This window comes from Mus pahari, chromosome 13 (genome assembly GCF_900095145.1).
Source record: "Mus pahari chromosome 13, PAHARI_EIJ_v1.1, whole genome shotgun sequence".
NCBI lineage: Eukaryota > Metazoa > Chordata > Mammalia > Rodentia > Muridae > Mus > Mus pahari.
This window is the reverse complement of record NC_034602.1, coordinates 2,409,507-2,434,266: the sequence shown is the minus strand read 5'-3', so window position 1 is coordinate 2,434,266 and position 24,760 is coordinate 2,409,507. Positions and strand designations below refer to the sequence as shown.

At 37.4% G+C, this 24,760-nt stretch overlaps 1 protein-coding gene across 7 annotated transcripts in view; it reads right to left on the bottom strand.

Annotated features, from left to right (window-relative positions):
• Window positions 1-24,760, bottom strand: part of Ccdc85a (coiled-coil domain containing 85A) — a 194,032-nt gene that overhangs the window by 97,667 nt on the left and 71,605 nt on the right. The window contains exon 3 of one of the 7 annotated variants that reach the window (XM_029545295.1): window positions 12,932-13,107. The exons of the other annotated variants lie outside the window; for them this stretch is intronic. Coding sequence (XP_029401155.1) covers window positions 13,025-13,107 — 83 coding nt within the window. The 3' untranslated portion in view covers window positions 12,932-13,024. Of the gene's footprint in view, window positions 1-12,931; window positions 13,108-24,760 lie in introns of those variants that run through there. 7 annotated transcript variants of the gene reach the window in all.

Here is a 24,760-nt window from a genome sequence, read left to right as displayed (position 1 = left end):
CATTTGCAGCATAGATATTCAGGATTGAGAGTTCATTTGGAAGATTTTACTTTTGGTGAGTATGAAGTGCCCCTCCTTGTCTTTTTTGATAACTTTGGGTTGGAAGTCAAGTTTATTCGATATTAGAATGGCCACTCCAGCTTGTTTCTTCAGACCGTTTGCTTGAAAAATTGTTTTCCAGCCTTTTACTCTGAGGTATTGTTTGACTTTCTCTGAGATGAGTTTCCTGTAAGCAGCAAAATGTTGGGTCCTGTGAGTGGAGCCAATCTGTTAGTCTATGCCTCTTTATTGGGGAACTGAGTCCATTGAAATGAAGAGATATTAAGGAAAAGTAATTGTTGCTTCCTGTAATTTTCGTTGTTAGAGTTGGCATCCTGTTCTTGTGGCTGTCTCCTTTAAGGTTTCTTGACGTATTACCTTCTTGCTTTTTGTAGGACATGGTTTTTGTCCTTGTACTGGTGTTTTTCCATTATTATCCTTTGAAGGGCTGGATTCGTTGAAAGATATTGTGTGAATTTGGTTTTGTCATGGAATACTTTGGTTTCTCTATCTATGGTAATTGAGAGTTTAGCTGGGTATAGTAGCCTGGGCTGGCATATCTGTTCTCTTAGGGTCTGTATATCATCTGTCCAGGATCTTCTGGCTTTCATAGTCTCTGATGAGAAGTCTGGAGTAATTCTAATAGGCTTGCCTTTGTATGTTACTTGACCTTTTTCCCTTACTGCTTTTAATATTCTGTCTTTAGTTAGTGCATTTGTTGTTCTGATTATTATGTGTCAGGAGGAATTTCTTTTCTGGTCCAGTCTATTTGAGGTACTGTAGGCTTCTTGAATATTCTGCACCTGAGATTCTCTCTTCCATCTCTTGTATTCTGTTTCTGATGCTCACATCTATGGTTCCTGATTTCTTTCCTAAAGTTCCTATCTCCAGAGTTGTCTCCCTTTTGGTTTTCTTTATTGTTTCTACTTCCATTTTTAGATCCTGAATGGTTTTGTTCAATTCCATCTCCTTTTGGTAGTGTTTGGTAGCATTTTCCTGTAACTCTTTAAGGGATTTTTGTTTCCACTTTAAAGTCTTCAATCTGTTTACTTGTGATNTCCAGTATTTCCTTCTTAAAGTCCTTCATCATCATCATGAGAAGTGACTTTAGATCCATGTCCTGCTTTTCTAGTGTGATGGTGTATTCAGGACTTGCTATGGTGGGAGAGTTTGGTTCTGATGATGCCAAGTAACCTTGGTTTCTGTTGCTTCTGTTCTTATGCTTGTCTCCTGCCATCTGAGTATCTCTAGTGCTTGCTGTTCTCAATATATCTGATTGGAGCTTATCCTTCCTATAATCTCAGTTGATTCAGGACTTCTTAGAGTCCAGATTTCTCTGTGATTCTTTTATTGTGTGCTCCTGTGAACCTGAGATTCTGGGTGTGTNTNAGTTCTTGGCAGTCAAGCTCCTCTGAGACACTCAAATACTAGTGTGACCCAGCTCCTGTTATCCTGGGATCCTGTTGTCCTAAGATCCTGGGGGTGTTACGGTGCATGGAAGTGGTGTCATCTTTGAGGACCATGGAGTTGTCTGGTCTGTTTGAAACCAAGGCAAACCTGAACTGATTAAAAGGAACCTGAGCCTCTGGTCAGGAAAGGCTCTGGTGTCCTTGTTCCTGCTGTCACAGGCAAATCAGTATTGGATTAGAGCAGCTGTTGTGTTCCACTCACCAGTGATCCTAAGATCGCATGGGCAGTCCTCTAAGAACCATGGGGGTGTCGCCCACTCTGTGCCCTAGGTGATCCGGTGCTGGTGCAGACCGGAAGGGGCTTGTGTCCCTGGTTAGGCCTGTTCTCTGCTGCCCTAGTCCATGCTGAAGTTCTTGATGTCATTTTCACATAGTAAAAAAGAAATTGCCAACTATAACTCAAAATTTAAAAACTTACTTCCTTTCCTTTTCATAACTGTCTATCTCTCATCTCCTTTTCATTATATGTAAGATGTTTATACTTGCATACTTAATTGGGAAATAGAAGAAAACATGTAAACTGTATTGGTAGAATCCTGACATGGAAATCCTCAGACACATAGTGTTTGGGCAGTGCTGCGTTCAGTATTGTTCCTTATCTTCATGTTCTCCTGTGGTATGTGGATTCCCTCCAGGCATGACTTTTTATTCCTATATTCAAAAAAGTTTCCCCACACTCAGTCATGATGTCAAAACTCACAAGGGAGAAATCTCTATGTTCAACTTATCTTATTAACTTGAACAAAAATGACTTGGAACAATACTAAGGGAAAGACTCCCTGAAGCTCAATAGATAAGCTCATATTTGTCAATACATCTTTTGCCAACAATCTACATCCCCAATAGTACCTTTGCAGAACAATGTCAACCTGCTTTTTTGACCTGCATGTGTGATAAACTCATGTACCATAGAAATCAAACGCTATCTATACATTAATTATATTTATGCTATAGTGAAATCAAACCATTAGTGGAGAAACCAATCATAAGGGAACATGCTTCATAAACATAATGAAAATATTATGTAGAACTCACTATGCAAAAGAAAACCACACTTGTTATAAAGCTGATCTAACAGCCTTTCTTTCTAGGCCAGGACAGCATCTTTCCTATAGGATGTTTAGTGAAAAGTGACTCAACTGGGGAATAAGAAAAGCAGAAACTACTTGAGTCAATGGAAATTAACTAAGCAAAGGAAAACCCACTCAGATCTGGATGATAAGACACTGCCAAGTTTCACCTCATATTCATATCTAGTTATGTGTATAGTTCAATTACTCAGTAATATGATATCAGCATTGTCAAGTCACTGTTAATATTATGGTTAGGACTAATACCACAAACTCATCTTGGACACTTGGGAAGGATAAAAATTGATATACAGACCATAGGAATCACTATCCTCTCCCTAACAGGTGACATTTGCTACAATACTTGAAGTGGAGTTAGCTTTAAATGTGAAGCTCTCAGAAGGCTCCTCTCTGTCCCTGAAATCCAGAAACATTATCCTCTTTTCATATATAAATCCTAAATTTATTGATGCTTAGGTAAATAATTTATCTACAGTAGTCAGTTGGTGCCTATGTGATCAAAAAACAAGTAACTTAACAAATGATATTCAACTCTATTTATAATTATTTTCAGCTCTGAGATTTATCTAATTGATATGAGAAAAAAAAAAACAAAACACTAAAACTGTCTGTGAACACTAGCCTTGCCATTCATTCTGAAGTAACAAAAACAAATGTGATGTAGCAAACAGACATCAGAGGCTCATCTATAGAATACCCTTGGTTTTCTTCTATGCAAAGCCTTTGATCCTTTGAACAGTCCAACTGGTACATCTTATGGGTAACTAATGAGTCACTGAATGTAGAGGTACCGTCTCCTCCATCAGCATTGTCACCTAGAGCCAAGTAACTGAGCTTCCAACTAGGAGACACTTTGTGAATTTTGTCTATTTCTATTAGCACTGTTGCTTCAATGCATAGCATAGCATAGAAGACTAGATAGTTAGTCTAATAACTCTTTCAGTCAGCTGGGTTCATAAGATGAGCCACTGTTTTTAAAAATCAAGAGAAAGCAACATTTATATAGGTGTGAACACAACCCATCTTAACTTCTCTTTGTAGAAGGCATAATCATTATCAGTTCTAGTACAATGGTTCATGCTCAGCCCAAAATTCAAGCTCTATGACCAGAAATCTTTCTGTTGTGTTGGAATTGTGGCTCACGTCTGGACAGACCACACCAGGCTAATGCAGTTCCGCAAGGCAGAGATTTATTGGGGGGCAGGGTAAAGGGGTGACAGAGACAAAGGGGAAAACAGAGAGAAGAAAAAAGGGGCAAAGGTCAGGAAGGGTCTGCCTTTTATTTGGGCTGCAACATAACTGCTCACAGGTAGAGGTGGGAAGTGGACTCTGGGAATGTATGCAACTGCCATGGCAACAGATGTGTGAGTTCCTGTGGCCTGTGGGTGACTTCAATGGGTTCTGAGGCAATCTGCCAAGACAAACCAGTTCCTGATGCCAACACCTTCCACAGTACTTAACTTATATGATTCCCGAGGGTGTACACACACACACACACACACACACACACACACACACACGATCAACACATTAAGGGACCCAAAATTCCACAGAGAACCATAATAATCCAGCATGAATCTTGTAGAGTGATGGGAAGGGCTGCTCCTATATGAGAACCCAGATGCTACTAGACTAAAACATTAAGGCAGCCTAAGATAAATCATCCTCCACCCTACCTAAAAGCAACTGAATCTTCTCACTCTCCCCTTCCCAGAGACAGAGAAGGGTTCCCAAATGGTTGAGACAGATAGATGGGCCTTATAAAAGCCAAAAATTAAAGATGACAGAGCCATGCAAATTTTTGTCATTATGACACAACATAATCTGAAAAGCTCATGTTTGAGGACCCTGCTAACAAGCTATACAGACCTACACACAAACACAATCTCATAATATTTTAATTAAGTTTACAACTTTGTGTTGAGCCACATTTACAGCTATCCTGGGACACATCTGGTTTACAAGCTATAGATTGAATATGCTTGATAGATTCAAGAGAAGGAAGCAAATATGTACATCTTCTGTCAAGCTGTAAATATATTGCAATTCCAAATGTAATTTTTCTGAAAGAAATGTTTTACTCTATTGCATCTGTTTTACTGAGAATTGTAAAAACTCAAATTTGACTATTCTATTCCAGCTATACCCATAAAAAAAAAATCACACTAGTGCAAACTAGCCGTCATCGCCTCTCACGTGGGCCTACACCAGGCTATACCTGACCTATACTGATAACAATATAACATTCTATCATCCTCAATTTTTGGCTTTTATAAGGCCCATCTACCTGTCTCAACCATTTGGGAACCCTTCTCTGTCTCTGGGAAGGAGAGAGTGATAAGATTCAGTTCCTTTTAGGTAGGGTGGAGGATGATTTTTCTTAGGGTACCTTAATGTTGTAGGCTAGTACAGGCTACACCTGACTTTCAACTCTTTCTTATAATTTTCTTTATGGGGAATCAGTGTAATTTTCTAACTTGTAAATCAAATTATAGAGATTCATAGTATTTTGGTGCTTTCTAGATCTCTCTATTGGGTATCCATTTGTTTGTAAATAAAAGCTAAAAATGTACCTTATCGGGTTTAATATATAGTATCTGTATTTATTATCTCATTTCATTCTATGCTCCCCTTAACTTGCAAAGCTTCAACCACATTAACTTCATTCCCATTTTAGAGGGTTTCTGCTATTTGATTCCTTCTTTACATTCCAAGGACTGGAGTGTCCATATTCCTTACATCTCAGATTGAGCCCCACCAACTTGCAAAGTATTTCTTTAACTACTTCTGCTATAGAAGCTCCCAACCACTCCTGCTACAGTGGCTCCTAACCACTCCTGCTACAGTGGCTCCCAAACACTACTGCTACAGTGGCTCCCACCTCTGATTTTTTCTGCAGCCACTGTCACTGTATAGAATTCCCTACTAGAGAGTTACATAGTCTAATAATCAATGCTGTCTGCTCATAGATGGATCCCCAGTGGCCAGCACACAAGTCAGCTCAGTACATGATCAGTACTTTTTGAATGTTAATAAATAAGAGCCGGCAAATGATTGGATCAATCTACTCAATTTCTGGCATGAACCATGAAGTTTCTAAAATAATATTTTATCCTCAATGGCCTATTTCTTCTCAATATTTGTCTCTAAATGAGAAAGCAATCAATTTAAATTTTAGGATAAAAGTTTCACAAGAAGTTCAATTGTGTTCATGATAATTGTCACATAACTCATAATATTAGTTCAGAAAATTACACCCTAAAAGTGTTTAATTGTCACACAAAATTAGAAAAGAGTACAAATATTTTCTTTCCTTATGTTCTTACCTTGGAACTTCACATGGCACTTTAGCCCTTGAGAAGCTCCAAAATAATTAGACTGGGGAAGCCAGATAAACTCCTTAACCCAAGACTCTGGACATATAATAGCAGAATCATTGTTTTATAAAGCATAATCAGAGTCAACATTCTTTACAATATACTAGAAAATAATTTTTGAATTTATATATATATATATATATATATATATATATATATATATATATATTGCCAAATTAATTTCCTTCAGAGACATTCTCTGAATTCAAGGCATAATGTTGACCTACATTTGAAACACAAATCTAAAAGTCAGTTTCCTATAAATCAATGATTCTAAGATTTTATAGTTATTTATGCTGCTTCCTTCTGTTTTTCATCTGGAGGGCTGAAGAATCACCATAAGTGCTTTTCCTGACTGTAAATTCAACCAAAGCTGGATAATTCTGAAATAATGTAAGAATATTTCACCACAGACAGAAACAAAAGTCATTTGACTTTATTGTCCAAAGTGAAGCGGTGGAGCTGGACAAATTGTAGCCTGGAAACATACAAAGTAGCATGTTCTTCCCTCTCTATGGCCCAAGATAATGGATCTTCATAAGATCCTCTCATCGAAACCAGGGATAATGAAACACAGTGAAAGAAAGGAGGGTAGCATTCTAGCTCAGACAAAAATAATTAACCTGTAGGATTTATACAGACTGTGTAGTTTAAAACAATCAAAGTACCTAAAATGACAAAAAGGTGATGGCTTCAATCTAAGGACTTTTCTAAAGGATTACAGACAAAGAGAGAACCTCATACAAGTGAGTTGTCCACACTAACTAAAGAACAAAAGCAGGAAATTGGGGACAGCTGTTCTCAGAGTATCACAAAGCAGACCAGAAGACCAGAGAATTTCTCAGAACCACATAAAAGCAGGAAGAGAGAGTCTGGCCCAGAACCAGGGCAATCACTATTCACACCCCCTAAGATAAAACTTGGACAATAGCCTGGTCCCAGAGAAAGGCTCTTGAGCTATACCTATGGGTATAGCATTAAAAGTATTCAACAAAGAGAACATACTTTGCTGTCAGCCTATTCTTTTACAGCTCAAAAGTCTTAATGAGTTGAACTAACTACATTTAAATATAATAAAACCACTTATTTAAACTACTTTAATTAAAGTTCATGAAAACTGACATTAGAACTAAAGATTTCTCTGTAAAAAAGCACACAAACAGAAGAACATTGGAGAGAAGATTGCAGATGACAACTGAGGATTTTCAAGAACTGGTTCACGTGTATTTGTCCAGTAGGATCTTCTCAGTGATCACTGGCACCCATACCAAGACGGCTCTTGGCTCTGCATGACACCAGGACTCTATTATCTACATTTCTTTACCTAAGGACCACATACTCTTACTTCATGCACTTCAGTACTCAGCTCACTCCTCTTTATAGGTCTATGTCATGCTCATCTTTTATAACGCGGTTCAAATACCTTGCATCTGTTGCCCTCCATGCTAGCCAGGAGGATAATTGTATTACGCAACTATATCAAAACCCTTATGTTTTGTTGGATGATCTATTTACTTGACAACTCACTTTCTAGGTGCAGTTTCAATTGTAGTAATTACTAAGAAATGATTTAAAAATACAGGGAGAACAAATACATCTATGAAAAATCCCACACCAAAAAGAGATGAAGAACTGAGACTGAATTGAGCAGATAATAAAAAACCATAGGTACTTTTGTTTATCAGATTGTGAATACATATACTTCCAACTGACATGATAGTTTTAGTTTAGACATATCTATCTGGAAGTTGAACTCTAGCCTTGACCTTGAATCTCTCCAGACTATTAAGTCACAACTGCTTACACTATCAGGACACATAAAGCAAAACTCAGCAACAGAAGGGCTAGTGGATGTGGGCACAATTACTGTATCATGTGTACAAGGCTTTCCATGCCCCAACCTGTTGGATATAATTAACATTTTTATTACACATTAGTCCCACAAGTCCTCTCAATCAGAGCATAGACACTGAGTCATACATTACCAGGACCTGGTGGTAAATGTGATGCTTTGGTCTTAAAATTTACCTTTTTGGTACAATAAGATACATTAAAGAAGAAAAGACCACTACTACCACCATCAGCAACAACATAAAACCCACACTGATTTGACGTTAATGGTATTGGAATATTGGGGAACGGAGAAACAGGGCCAGGGAGATGAAATGCTATTCTTCATTGGTGTATCTGAAAATATGCCACATTATTTGTTGTGGATATGTAATTTTCATGTCAAATTTAATGTAAACATAATTATAATACATCAAAAGTATATAATTAAACATACTGTCTGAAGCTAAAATATGTAAGGAGATATAACGAAATTTAATGCAGTTCATAATAACTTCATTATTTATTTATTAAAACATGTCAATCAAAAGTTGTACTTGTTTTTATACATTAGAGGAACTTAGAAACTGGCAGTGTTTTTCCTTGTGATTCATCTCTAGTTTTCTGCTTTAGGAAATACATATGCAGATGATTGTCTTGATACTTCAAAGAAAAAAATAAACATTGAACAAAAGGAAATTTTAAGTAAGGAGCTGTGGATAATTGCAAAGCCTGCTGTATCATGAAAACATTGCCATAAGTAGCTAATGTGAAGTCTTCTTTCCTGTTAGTTCTCCCATCCCTCTGTAATGAATGATCTGAGTACAGTGCTGCTCTGCTCACCAGTGGACAGTGATCTGTCAACTGTGGAATTTAGGCCTGAGACTGGCAACAGTCTCTGTATGAGTAGCCTTCAGGAAGGGCTGGAAAAAGAAAGATTACAAGCTTCCCTAGAGGAGGTCAGCCATGACATAGCCTGCCAATGATAGCTGTGTGGGGAAGAAGGAAGACCCATGGTACCAGGAGGAGAACTGGAGGCCTAAAGTCCGACTCTAAATTAGGAAAAACTTTTCACACTACCAAAAGCAGTTCTCATTTATATGCACAGTACTCTGTGTGCTGGGTGCTACCATGTCCCATTTCTTGCAATCAGGAAAACTGTAAAAAGAGTAAGTATTAAGAAACAGTAAAGATGAACAAATGAAGGAGAAAGATCAGGGTTAGTTAGAGCCAAGAAGCAAGAGCTGTGTGACACATCGGAAAAGCTGAACCTGACCAATATGTAGTAGAAAAAGCATGTGGATGGTATAACACCAGTCATAGAACTCTGACATGAACTCTACAGGGAAGGTAAAAACAGCAACCCCTGAAAGAGGAGGTAGTCACAAATGTAGCCCATGTAGGCCTGTGCTAATTGTCTTCGACACTCTTCAGTCTTTCAACAGGGAAGTGGCGCCTGCATCAATAGGACCACAGTCAAGGAGCTTGAGCTAGGAGCTCACTACTGATAAAGCAAATGGACATTATGGGATGAGTTCTGGGAGTAAAATGGTGCCCCCAGAAGACTGGGTATACTTGGATCCTTCATAGATGCTGGACTTAAGAGTAGGCTGCACAGATAAAGTGAAGCTGGCAGGACAGATATCTTGAGGCTCAAAGATAAACAATGCCATTGTGTGTCACACCCTGCTAAGAGACAATGTATGTTCTGGAGGAGAGTCCTTACTGAAAACCTGAGCAATGCACTAAAGCAATAGAAAAGGACACATCTTGGAGTACACCTCTAACATTATGGCCAGCTACTATGACCAAGAATAAACATCAAAGAGAAGTATCCTAAAGTAAAATAGAACTATGATAGGATCAAGAGGACCAAAAGAAATTTCACCCACCAGTGAAATGAATTCAACTTTCTTTTGAGGAATAGAATATACTCCAGATTCCATATAGGGAATTATCTTTGATACTGAATTTACAAATAAAATTATAAATCATATTTAAAAAGCAGGAAAATGTGACATAATAGAGAAAATTAAGCAGCCAATGAAATGAGGCTAAGGGATGACCCAGATGTAGGAATCAGCAGAAAACATTTAAACGTTATTATAAATATGTTGAGGCCCAGAAGAAATATGGACACATGAGTGCACAAATGGAGAACTCTTACCAAACAAATTCTTGAACTGAAAAGTAACATATTTAAAATTTAAAAAGGCACCAAGCAAGCTAGTAGCAAACTGGAGACAATGGAATAGAGACTGAATTTGAGGAGCAATATTTTTAAGTATTGAATTTAAATAATAATGATGAAATATTTTTAAAGCATATGAGTTTCATTGAAGACAGTCTCAATAATCTTAATTAGCCTAAGGTGTGCAACTTTTAGCTAAATATGGAAAGAAAAAAAACAGAGCAGAAAAATACTTAAAGGTAAAATGGTTGATAATTCTTTAGTTTGGTGAAAAAAAAAAAAAACTACAGATCTAAAAAGCTCAGTGAACCGTGAGTGTGAAGAAAATCACAAATAACCTCATACTGTCAAACTTCAAAACCAAAAATACAAAGAAAAATCATACTGGCAGCCAGAAAAATAAATGAATTAGTGAACTTTCCTCGGAGCACCATGGGCAGAAAAGTCATGTTTATCCCAGGAGTGACCAAGAATCCTCATCCTGTGATCACATCCTTCTAAGAATGGCAAAAAAAGGCTCTGCACAAATACAAAATCTCAGGCTTAGCTCATCTATCTGCCCTCAAAAGAGAAAATGCTGAGTTTGACACTCAAAAGGAAGGAATGGGGGACTAGCAGTTGGGCAGATTGTCTGGACAGAAAAGGAAAGAGCCAAAACTAGATATTTAAGAATAGTAGTGCCTGGCAAATACAGAAGTGGATGCTCACAGTCATCTATTGGATGGAACACAGGGCCCCAAATGTAGGAGCTAGAGAAAGTACCCAAGGAGCTAAAGGGGTCTGCAACCCTGTAGGTAGAACAACAATATGAACTAACCGGTACCCCCTCCCCCAGAGCTCGTGTCTCTAGCTACATATGTAGCAGAAGATGGCCTAATCAGCCATCATTGGGAAGAGAGGCCCCTTGGTCTTGCAAACTATATATGCTCCAGCACAGGGGAACTCCAGGGCCAAGAAGTGGGAGTGGGTGGGTAGGGGAGCAGGGTGGGGGAGGGTACAGGGAACTTTCCAGATAGCATTTGAAATGTAAATAAAGAAAATATCTAATAAAAAAAAAAAAAGGAAACCACAAAAAAAAAGTAGCACTGACAACTATGACAACTATATCTAAAATAAATAATCTATGGCTAAAATAAATTGTCCTTACAAAATGAAAAAATAAATATAAAAAGAATGGTAAATTTCCAAGTCAGGCGTGGTGGTGCACACCTTTAATCCCAGCACTTGGGAGGCAGAGGCAGGCTGATTTCTGAGTTCCAGGCCAGCCTGGTCTACTGAGTGAGTTCTAGGACAGCTAGGACTACACAGAGAAACCCTGTCTTGAAAAAAAAAACAACACCAAAAAAAAAAAAAAAATGGTAATTTTCCAAAATGGCTGTCTCTGGACCTTAGACAAAAGCATAATGGGCTTTTTTTTTTTTTTCTCCTGTTAGTAGGACTCCTTTCCTGTGGACCCATCAATGAGGTACAAGGCCAGACCAAGATTTGTACAACCAAAATTTTGGATCTATCAGTATCCTTTTATTGGTTCAAACTAACTAACCTTAAATTGGGAAAGAAAGTGTCCCAGCACAAAGACCCTAAAGTCTTCCAGTACTCATGAGGAACCCAAGTTCTGCTTCCCAAGTTCCCGACTCGGCCTCAACCTCTCTCTCTCTCTCTCTCTCTCTCTCTCTCTCTCTCTCTCTCTCTCTCTCTCTCTCTCTGTATATATATATAAAACTTTCCCTTTTAATTTCATTAAAAGAAAACAGACTTTGTATAAAATTAGTAATACTGCACTACTGAGTTTAGGATGCATACAGAAGTAAAATATATGATACAACACACAAGAGACAAGGGAATAAACATAACTATTTAAAATTTTCAGCTAGGCATGAAATTTCACCTGTCATTTGGCATTCAGAAAGCTAAGGCAGGAGGATTGTAAATTTCAGACCCAAACTAAAATAAAAATAAAAATTAAAATGTCTTATAAAAGCATTCATAAAGTTTATACTATAAATTCTGAGAAATGACAATTTCTATATGTATGTTGTTATTTTCAGAGCAGTAATTTTAAAAATAAAGCATCATAGCTAAAATATTTCATTAATGTAAACATTGGACTGAATGAGGTAAATATGACAAAGAGAAGGGAAAGTAATTAGGACAAAGAGAAAAATGTTGTACAATATTAGAACATCATTAACCATATTAGCAAGGATATTAAGTAGAAATACACTAGGTAAGTCTAACTGAAACTATCAAAAATCATATAAAGGGTCAAAGAAAATGCACAGCATGCAAATAATGCATACATGGAGACCGCCGTGGTTGAACTGATATGGAAAACAGATCAAGCTAACTTACCACACACAAGGAAAAGCAGGACAGTGTGTCCAGAAAGCACAGCAGCTAGAAGTAGTTCACAGATGTATTTTATTCTATTTAAAGTTTTATCTTTAAAAAGTAGAAACCTAAGATCTGTGACGGTTTCCATAGCCTATGAATATTAATTCCCAACATGAAAGGAAAATTTCAGGTTTAATCACTGTATATACTAATGTAAGTCATTAGCATACAGCACTACGCTCAGAGCAAAGGGTTTCGAGAGGGAAGAGAGAGAATGGGCCAGAAATCATTTCTTAGTGAGGTGTATAAATTCTACCATCATTTCTTGCCACCCACAGCTGATTCTTTTTCCTGTGATACTATCTAATTTAAACACAGAAACAAGAGATTCTGTCAGCTACTAAACTTTAATTGCCCCCACTGTTGGCAAACAGCTTTGATATTTAAGCATCACCCTCTTTTGAATAAAAAGTGTCTCCCCTAAGTTATGAAGCATTTTTAAAACAGTCAAATCTAAGATGTTTAAATAAGATCTGCACTGCTCCCCCAAAGGATAAGAAAACTAAGGCCTGGCAAAGGCACAGGATCCAACTGGGCTGCATCATCTCATGGGTAAGAAGAAAGGGCTTGTCCAGGGGGCCTCGGGCTCAGGCCAACACACTTTACTGAGCCACTTCAACAATGTTAGTGATTTCACTGTGAGTCAAGGAGGTGCTTCATGCCTTTCTGTCTTCTCCCTTCTTGTCTTTTAACACATATACTGAAGGAAAAGGGACCTAGGAGAAATAAAAATAAAAATTATGAACCATTCAACTTCTGTGTCAAGGCCCTCCAGGTGTCAAGCACACTGAGAACTGATTATAGGCGCCAAGCTAGGTAAATTGTTTATTAGAAAGTATTACAGACTTCCTGGGTAGTAAAACAGCCCTCAGAACTGGGGAGACTACCAACTCTAAGGGATTGGCACTTTGGACTATGTCATGTTGCTATCTTTTAATTCTTTTTCTGACTGGAGAAGAACCTTCCTGCTAGCCAGACTCAGTAACACACACGCGCGGGCACACACACACACACACACACACACACACACACACACACACACACACGATATAGAATACTAATTTGCAGTTTAGACAGAACAGTATATTACAAACATGAGATAGATATTTCTCGAGGTAGATAATAACAGATGGGCAAGTAAGATAAAAGAAACAAAGGCCCTAACGAAACACTTTCAGAGTCGGGTGTGGTGGTGCACACCTTTAATCCCAGCACTTGGGAGGCAGAGACAGGCAGATTTCTGAGTTCGAGGCCAGCCTGGTCTACAAAGTGAGTTCTAGGACAGCCAGGACTACACAGAGAAACCTTGTCTCAAAACAAAACAAACAAACAAAAAAGATTTCTTCCCGGGTGGTGGTGGCACACGCTTTTAATCCCAGCCCTTGGGAGGCAGAGACAGGCAGATTTCTGAGTTCGAGGCCAGCCTGGTCTACAAAGTGAGTTCTAGGACAGCCAGGACTACACAGAGAAACCTTGTCTCAAAACAAAACAAACAAACAAAAAAGATTTCTTCCCGGGTGGTGGTGGCACACGCTTTTAATCCCAGCCCTTGGGAGGCAGAGACAGGCAGATTTCTGAGTTCGAGGCCAGCCTGGTCTACAAAGTGAGTTCTAGGACAGCCAGGACTACACAGAGAAACCTTGTCTCAAAACAAAACAAACAAACAAAAAAGATTTCTTCCCGGGTGGTGGTGGCACACGCTTTTAATCCCAGCCCTTGGGAGGCAGAGACAGGCAGATTTCTGAGTTCGAGGCCAGCCTGATCTACAAGGTGATTTCCAGGACAGCCAGGGCTATACAGAGAAACCCTGTCTTGAGAAACCAAAAAAGAAACACTATCAGATAGTCTAACAACTTTGTTTTTCCTGGACCCTTCCCTAAGCATTGCCCTCTGGCTTTTCCCCCAGCCTCAGCTTTGCTACACAACTATCATCCTCTACTGTAGTAACTGATTTTACTTTCTATAACCATCCCCTCCTTTTTCAGTTTACCCACTCATTTTGTTGAGAAAAGTTATATGAAAGGCAGATTTTAATATATTTCTAAAGTATAATTATTTTGCTGTACACCTGGATGCTCACTCTCTTGGGAATGAAATATTAAATTGAAAATCAGATATCCTCATTTTAAATGTGTCATTCATATGTTTTCTGAAATCCAATGTTGTGACTATTAATCTGTGACTTCAATTTCATTTTATGCATTTCTTTTCCCCAGTTTTAGAGAATTCAAAAATCATTTCTCTTGACCTACGTTCTCTGACCAAATACTAAGTTTCTTGGGATACTTTTTTACAAACAAGATTTCTCTAGTTTTGAGAAATGTTAAATTACCTCTATATTAATTTTCTATTCCCCATTCTCTGGTGTCTTTCTGATTTCATATTAGATATGAACATTGTCACCTTGCTTTCCTAAGTTTTATATCTTCATTTTCATTCCATTGCTTCTTTTATTTACTTTCCAAATAGTATATATATATATATATATATATATATATATATATATATATATGAATGATCTTTTTATCCTTTTCTTAGTTTATAAAATGTTGACTGAGATATAAATGTTATAAATGTTAAATAATCTTAAATATTATTTGACATGTCTTTACCTTTTCCCTACCAGTTTACCTCATTTTGACTTCACCACTGATATGAATATTAGGATCCTATCCAGAAAGAATAAAGTTTTGAGAATGACTCCATCAAGGATTGTCTGAGAGCTTCTGCAGTATATGAGTTGTAACACTTCCTAGGTAAGAGGGTTTTTCTCTTGAAGGTTTTGCAGGAGGAAGTTTCCCAAAGTCTTGCTCTATGCTGCAGTCTGACTTCCCTCTCCCACACAGAGAGTGTGACTCCTTAACTTCTTCAGCCAGGCCAGAGCCTATGCAGATCTTGGAGGATAGTGGATAAAATCCAGTATACAGACTTGCATGTATGAGTGGAAGTGCCCACAGAAGCCAGAAGCATTGGATTCCTTGAAGCTGGAGCTGCAGTGGTTGTGAACTGCTTGACATGTGGGCTGAAAACCAAGTTTGGGTCATATAGAAGAGCAGTATGTGCCCTTAACTACTGAGCCATCTCTTCAGCCCTAAATTCAATAGCTTTGCCTGACATCTGGGTGCTCAAAGTACTTCAAATTTCAGTTATATATGAAAAAGCAACCTTTGAGACATTGCAACATCTACAGTGTATTAAAATAACAGCAGCAACAGAGAGAAAGAGAAAGAAAGAAAGAAAGAAAGAAAGAAAGAAAGAAGAAAGAAAGAAAGAAAGAAAGAAAGAAAGAAAGAAAGAAAGAAAGAAAGAAAGAGAAAGAAACCCCAGAAAGTATTGAAATTAAATTTGAAACCATAAAGTAAGCAAGAAACTATGCCTATAGATTAATGATACCCAGAGGTACATAGCATTAATACAACTTAGATATCCCTGAACTATGGTTTTGTTTGTCTGCCAATTTCTTTGTTTGTTTGCTTTTCCCTCTGTTGTTTAAACAAAACGTTTAGGATACTATTCCTTGCAACGCTTTTCTTTAGTGTTTTCTGATTACATTTTCTTGGATTCCTTGAGTTGTAGCAAGGATTTTATGTGACTACACAGAACTCATCTTAAAAACTTACCACTCAGTGTTATTTAATGAACTTCTAGGGACAGAAAACTAATTGAACCACTTTCATGATGTTGTTGTTCTTACAAAAGTATAAAATTATTTGAATCGCACTTAAACAATATTACAAATTTTTACCTACTTTCTGAAACTTTGCAAACTTTCATTCCCTAGGTCATTGCACCTCTTGGGATCCTGTGACTCATTAGTGTAAATCAAAGTGCAAATATCTGTTTCAGACCTATAAGCATGTGAATATATTATCCTCTAAAATCTTGGGAATTCCTACTACATAATAAATACACATGAGGCATGCTTGGCAGGCTATTTTCCACAAAATAAATCTGACACTCAGTTAGCCTGACAATACCACCACTGTGAGAAAATATTCAGCAGGCAGCATTATCAGTGTTCTTGCTGACAGATTAGCATACTCCATGTTAAGTATAAAATAAAAATCACTAGCAAAGCTCATATATATGGGAAATGAAATAATGCTGTTTGTGGGAGTATATTCTTTGAGATAACCCAAGGAGATAGATTGGTATTAACTCCACTTTGGCCAGAACCAGCCTACTATCAACATATTCCCAACATAAAAGGGACTGAAATTTGAGTGAAGAGGCGGAGAGTGCCAGTGGAAGGAAGAACCCAGCATCAATTACATTGAGAAATTTTAGAGGTCATACATAAATTATGCCACCCAAGTGATGCTGAGGATTGAAGTTGCTTGTGAAGTGACACACTGCCTCTGGAGAGCATGTGTGATGATGGACTCAATGAATCATCAATGTATATTAACAAAGGCAATTTACTGTGCAGATAATGAAATAGAGCTTCAGGCCTTACAGAAGCCTCCTGTGAAAGCCTGGAAAGAAGCCCTCAGAATAAGTTCTCATTAATTTACATTTTTACACATTCTGAACAAGTGTGATCTATCACTATCACCACAAGATTACTTCCTTCTGATTCAACTTGTGTTCCTCCCTATACACACATATCCATGCTGAGAGGTAGAATAGGTGGTTAGCGATTTGTAGACCCAGTAGAAATGTAGGTAAGAGAACATTGTACTGGGACTTTGGATATGTTAATGTGATTTTTGTGTAAGGAGGAAAGTCATTTCTACAGGACTGGATAGAGAAAGATTTCTGGGAATGCTGGTATTGTCCACTGCTTGATAACCTATTTGCTCATGGCTTGATGATCCCTCTGTTGTCACCTAAGGATGCGAGACAAAAAAAAAATATATAGCCTGCAATATCTAAGAAGAAATGATGTGTAGAAAGACAGCTTCAAAATAAAAGCTCAGAGCCAGAAACTAGTCTATGCAAAAGACTCCAATATCTTACAAAATGATAACAAAATAAAGTTCATTAGTAAAAACTTCCAAATATTATACCACTCATAAAAATATAGATGGGATTTTACTACTTAAAGTTAATTTTCCTAAACTACTGATAATTTTTAAAAGGAAAGGAAAGTTGAATAAATCTTGCTAGAGGGAAAGTCTGAATTGCCTTCCTGATTTCTCAGTAGAATGTATTAGAAAAAAAAAAAATCACTGTTGCTGTTTTAACTACCTTATGTCATACCAAACATCACCTGCTGGTAAGACTGTCAACCATTTTGCCTGCTGTTCTAATTATGTTTAAGGGACTATTACAGATGTTTCAAAATCCTAATGAATATTTGACCAATTAGAATTTATCATAAATACAGTTCTAAAGGAAGTTCAAAATAATCTAGAATTATGCTAAATCCCACTCTTGAATGTTCTTTGTAAAACCCAGTTGTGTTTGATTCTCTTCCGAGGTTCACCGTGTAAAGCAGTGCTCTATAAAGGCTGCAAGCACTCAATAAAACCTTAAAGTTGCCAGGACTAGTACTACATACCAGCATACCTGAGCCAGGTTGTCTTTCTACACTTGTCCCATCTGGCCCAAATATAAATTAACACAGGGCTCTATGCACTATGTTAAATATACCAAATATACTTTGGAGGAAGAATCAAAACCAACATTAACAAAAATATAGTTAAATGATTTTAAGTGTAGACTACATGCAAGCACCAAAGAGGACCTTAAAAAACACTCACTGCCAATAGATGTTTTAAATCTTTGCTCAGATATGTTATTAAAATTAAAATAAAAAAATAGCAATACTGTTTATTGGATTGTCCTAAGAAGTTGGCTTAAAAAAACATTCTGCTGCATTGGCTAGAGATGGTGAGACCCACAGAATTAGCAAAAGTATAGGGTCGAAGGGGAACGGAGGAGGAGTAGATGACTATTTTTAGGACCTGTGAATGCTGTTCTATTTTAGAGTATTGTCTGCTTCTCAGTTGGAAATGTCACAGACCAAGCCCATAAACATATTTCATTGTCCATAATTACATATTACTCTACCACTACAGGCATATACAAAAGAAAATATAAGCCTTTCTTCATGCATGCAAGCACATAAGGATTCTCCCAAATACAATCTTCCAAGATCTTGTTATCCCTGAAATTTGTCTTTGACGTTATGACAAAATTGTCTTCAGAGCAAATTATCCCATTCTCTATAATGTTCTTAGGCTTTTAGGCTATTGTCTGGGCAGCTGAGGTCCCTGTTCATGCATCCTCCAAGTCATCACTAACAACCTGCATCTTTGGTAGAAAGAACACAATTCAGGGTATGGCTGTACAGGATAGCAGTGAATGAGAGACAGCAGGAAAAATAACTTCTAATCAAAACAAAAGTCTGATTAAACTAGGTACAATTTGGGGAAAATGATACAAAGCTTTTATTTTTATTTTTTTCATAGTTTGTCCATCACATTTCGGCACTTATTTTCTCCTTTCTCTCTTTCCACTTTTTGCCTTAGGTTTGAAAGTGTCAGAGGCACCCATGAGCAACATTTGAGATACTAGAACATGGAGCCACAATGTGGAAGATAAACTGGAGAAAAGACCAAAGGGCAGAGATGAGACTAAGGTTAAGAGAACTACAAGTGTGGTATTTAAAAATACAAGTGTAGCGACAACACCTTAAAGTGTGCCCTTTCCAGATAGATCCAAAGAACATAAGGGGCAGAATCATGCACGCACCTGAAAGGGAGACTGAGGGAATGGCACCTACAATGGTCCAGGGATAGGAGAGCTCTTGGGTGATTAAAGAGAAAGAAAGCAATGGCTTGGAAAGAGATAAGTAAGATAGAAGAGAGAGCTGTGATCATGGAAAGCAGAGGTCAGATCAGTGTGTCTGCTTTTATATTCGTAAGGACTTCTACTTTTAGACTCATGAGAGCCTATTAGGAGGGCTTTGAATAGAGAGGGCTTGCAGCATGAGAAACAGACAGGAAGACAAGGTTATAAGCAGAGAACTCAGCTAGGAGGGAAATACAGTCCAAGAGAGAAACAACAGAGGCTTAGACCAGATGGTACACAAGGGAAGCAGGAGAAAGAGGTGAATTCTGGATACATTCTGAATGTAGAGCTAGAAAGTTTTTGTTTTTTGTTTTTTGATTTGGTGGATTAAATATAAGATATGTAATCAATACACAGAACAGTCAAGACTAACTCCTAAGATCCTGTTCTTAGAAATTAGAGATGATTTGAACATTGGAAAGAGAGTATGATACTTCTCCAAGTCAACTGACGATTCAGGAGTGATAGGAAAAAATAATAACATTGAGGTTTGGTCTATTGCTATGTATTTTAATGATAAATACTGGGCCCCAAATCTGGGTGCCCCAGGATATCCTCACATACACCAAATGATGTTATGTAATCTTGCTCCTTAATTTAAAACTATTGATTGGATAAAGATGCCTACAGCCTAGCAGAAGAGACATAGGCAGGGTTTTGGTTTCCACACTTGGAGTCCAAAGTAGGAACTATGAGGGACAAAAGTGAAGAAAGTAGAAAGAGGAGAAGATACCACACGGTAGGTAAATCATGAAAACATGGCCCTGAGTGCTGACCAATTGGGGTTAAAAGCAGCCCAGGTAGAATGTGACAAATTATTACTGAGTGTTTTTGATAAAGAAGCAGATACTAATAGCTTAGAAGGTATCTGCCCAGCCCAGATCTAGTTTTGAATAAGGCTTATTATAAATATAAAAGTTTGGTGTTATTTTTCTTAAATCTGGGAACTGAATGATCAAAGGCAGGGTGGAAACTCCTGATAGAAACTAAATCTATACTACAACAGAAGAGGTTCAAGGATTGAAGTCCCAGGAAGTCAACTGAGGCAATGTATAACTTAGAAGAAATGAAAAGAAATTAGTGAAGTAAGCTAGGAAGGGTCCCATATAAATTCCCCTACCAAACATATCATTAAGGGAGAATGATTCAGCCCATCTTCCCAAGACCCATGTTGTCTATTGCAGACATAAGGTGGCTCAACTCTCCGGACTAACCCATTCCAGAACATATCCCTCTTATGGGCATAGGCCTTATTCTAAAATAATAATAATAATAAAATCATGCTTATATATAGGCACATTCATCTCTCCTATTTACAGGACCAGCCCAATGCATACTTGCAGTACACACTTGGGAGAACATGAAGAGTATAGCCTTGGAGTCTAGTGTTGGATCACAAGGAACAATTAGCAAATTAACTACCTCCACCTATCTCCTCTCAACTTTATAATATTTTCCCAAAAAGAACAAAGTTCAAAAAGATAAATTTATCTAATTGTCTCCTTACATTTACTCAGGCTCTACATATTCAAGTGCTAACTAGAACCTCTTTTTAACCATGTGGGAACTACCAGACAAAGCATACTACAATGCCTTTTTCCTGGGAAGTATCAGGACTATAGAAATCCTAGGGTTGCTAGGCTCACTAGGAGGAATTTTGTGCCTCTGGGTTATACTGTATTTCTACAGGATGTCATAGTGCTCAAGAAAGGTCAACTTTTACACATTCCCATTAAGTACTTTCACTAACTTTATGCTACTTGCAGTATTCCTAGTACTGTTCTTGAACTAAGTATTCATCTTGCCCCCATTGGTCTCTTAATTAATCAACACTTTAAGTGGTCTTGATTAAAAAAAAGTTATCTGATACATGTCTAAAATAAGACATAACAGGCAATTGAATTGAAAATTGTAGCTATACTTTTCCTAAGTAATAGAGTGATCTGCTAGAATTGGGAGTTGGAAAACTTTCCTGGTAAAGACAAGAGATTAAGTATTAGCTGTTATGTTGGTTTTATATGAATAGTCTTTGAAGCAAGAACCTTGCCTTGGATGGCTTCCTCCTGAAGCATAAGAGAAATGAAAGAAACTCATGTTTGGCCTCAACTTTCCTTTCAACATGAGTTCTAACCCTGCTGTGCTTTCTCACAAACATGATTATCACTTGATACTAGACACCACAGAGAATTTAATGTAACTTGAGTAATGTGTAGATAGTTTATTGACAGTCACTATAGGAAATGATTATCTCTCAGTAAGGTGAAGACAACTCCTGATTACCTAAGGGCTCTTGATTCACAACAGTTTATCTAGTAGTGTCCAGAACCTCACATGGAGAGAGAGAGAGAGAGAGAGAGAGAGAGAGAGAGAGAGAGAGNGAGAGAGAGAGAGAGAGAGAGAGAGAGAGAGAGAGAGAGAAAGAAAGAAAGAAAGAAAGAAAGAAAGAAAGAAAGAAAGAAAGAAAGAAAGAAAGATGAACCCTTGACTCTTGGGAACCAAGGAAGTCTTGGGAAAATCTAATTTGTATTTGACAGGGGAAAAGAAGCAATTACTAATAAAACAGAGTGAAACAAGTATTTATGAGCAAATATGATTACTCTGCTTGCAGTCAATTCCCAGAACATCTGATATATTCATATTCACATCAAAATAGCATGAATTTTGAAAATAGTATTATCTGCATAGCCTTCCCTTATTACCCATACCTCAATCGAGACCTAACTAGAAGAATTAGGTATAGGAGACTTCCCACTGACCTACCAAATTCCTTAACAACTGGACTCTTGGCAAGTATGAATTTTACCACCAGAGTGAAATTAAACTCATACCCCTTTTAATTTAAAACCAATCCAAAGCACTGCTACATGTAACATGACAAATGTTCACTGGATGTTCCTTGGGTGAATGAATGAACAGAAGAGAGGTAGGTTTTATTAGCTCTTTGTAGTTCTTCATTAAGATGCTAAGTACCAAAAAGACATCGAAGAAGAAGACCTTGAACATGGCATGGGCTAGACTTTTGGGCAAATGAGAGCCTCAGTATATAGGCAGAGGGCATATGAGGAATCCTAATAAAACTTTCTTCACATCTAACACAGTTGACCATAAATCACTACCTATGTTTCTGCTGTTCAAGCAGCATGGGTAGCTACCTTATACTCATTTCATCAAATGAGAAAAAGAAAGAAAGAAAGAAAGAAAGAAAGAAAGAAAGAAAGAAAGAAAGAAAGAAAGAAAGAAAGAAAGAAAGAAAGGAAGGAAGGAAAGAAGGAAAGAAGGAAAGAAGGAAAGAAGGAAGGAAGAAAGAACCATTGAGGACACAGCAATCAAATCTTTATACTTTCCAGTGTCTGATACCATACCTTGAACATATTGGATGCTCATTATGTTTATGTTAGACAAGTAACAGTAACATTAAGCATACATTTGGGGCATGCAATCAAAAAATCCTTTACCTCTCATTAGGTTGAAATATGAAGTCACTGCATATGCTGCTTCTACTGCCAAATAAGCTACCTAGACCTTGGGAAATCTTAAGAAACCTGTGAGCCAGGGATCTATCTGTCATACAAACCTGGTAACAAGAATTCAATTCCTCACATCCCAAGTTAAGTTGGGTGGAGAGAAGTGGTAGCACAAAACTGTCCTCTGACCTCTACATGTGTGACATAGTACATGCACACACATTAATAAGAAAAAATAAGAAGAGAAGACCTTTTTAAAAAACTATATAAAGCCAGCAAATATCTTCAACAAAATTATAGCAGAAAATTTTCCAAATCTAAAGAAAGAGATGCCCATTAACAAGAAGCCTACAGAACTCCAAATAGACTGGACCAGAAAAGAAATTCCTCCTGACACATAATAATCAGAGGAACAAATGCACTAAATAAAGACAGAATTTTAAAAGCAGTAAGGGAAAAAAGGTCAAGTAACATAAAAGCAGGCCTATTAGAATTACAACAGATTTCTCACCAGAGACTATGAAAGCCAGAAGATCCTGGACAGATGTNATACAGACCCTAAGAGAACACAAATGCCAGTACAGGCTACTATACCCAGCAAAGCTCTCAATTACCATAGATGGAGAAACCAAAGTATTACATGATAAAACCAAATTCATACAATATCTTTCCACAAATCCAGCCCTTCAAAGGATAATAAAGGAAAAACACCAACACAAGGATGGAAACTACACTTAAGAAAAAGCAAGAAAGTATTCCTTCAACAAACTTAAAAGAAGATAGTCACAAGAACAGAATCCCACCTTTGACAACAAAAATAACAGAAAGCAACAATTACTTTTCGTTAATTTCTCTTAACATCAATGGACTCAATTCCCCAATAAAAAGACATAGACTAATAAATTGGCTACACAAATAGGACCCAACATTTTGCTGCTTAAAGGAAACCTACCTCAGGGAAAAAGACAGACACTACATCAGAGTAAAAGGCTGGAAAACAATTTTCCAAGCAAATGGTCCAAAGAAACAAGCTGGAGTAGCCATTCAAATATCGAATAAAATTGACTTCCAACCTAAAGTTATCAAAAAAGACAGGGAGGGGCATTTCATACTCATCAAAGGTAAAAATCTACCAAGATGAACTCTCAATTCTGAATAGTTATGCTCCAAATACAAGCACAGCCACATTCACTAAAGAAATGTTAGTAAAGCACAAAGGATACATTGAACCTTACACAATAATAGTGGGAGGCTTCAACACCCCACTCTCACCAATGGACAGATCCAGGAAACAGAAACTAAACAAAGACACATGAACATTAACCGAAGTTATAAAACAAATGGATTTAATAGATATCTATAGAACATTTTATCCTAAAACAAAAGGATACACCTTCTTCTCAGCACCACATGGTACCTCCTCCAAAATTGACCATATTATTGGTCACAAAACAGGACTACACAGATACAAAAATATTGAAATTATCCCATGTATCCTATCTGATTAGCACGGACTAAGGCTGATTTACAATAACAGCATTAATAATAGAAAGCCAAAATTCATGTGGAAGCTGAATAACACTCTACTCAATGATTCCTTGGTCAAGAGTGAACTAAAGAAAAAAATTAAAGACTTTTTAGGGTTTAATGAAAATGAAGCCACAACATACCCAAACTTATCGAACTCAGTGTAGGCAGTCCTAAGAAGAAAACTCATAGCGCTGAGTGCCTCCAAAAAAGAAAAAAGAGAGAGCATACACTAGCAGCTGGACAGCACACGTAGAAGCCCTAGAACTAAAGGAAGCAAATTCACCCAAGAGGAGTAGACTGCAGGAAATAATCAAATGCAGGGCTGAAATTAACCAAGAAGAAACAAAAAGAACTATTCAAAGAATCAACCAAACCAGGAGCTGCTTCTTTGAGAAAATCAACAAGATAGATAAACCCTTAGCCAGACTAACTAGAGGTCACATGGACAGTATCCGAATTAACAAAATCAGAAATGAAAAAGGAGACATAACAACAGATCCTGAGGAAATCCAAAACATCATCAGATCCTACTACAAAAGGCTATACTCAACAAATCTGGAAAACCTGGATGAAATAG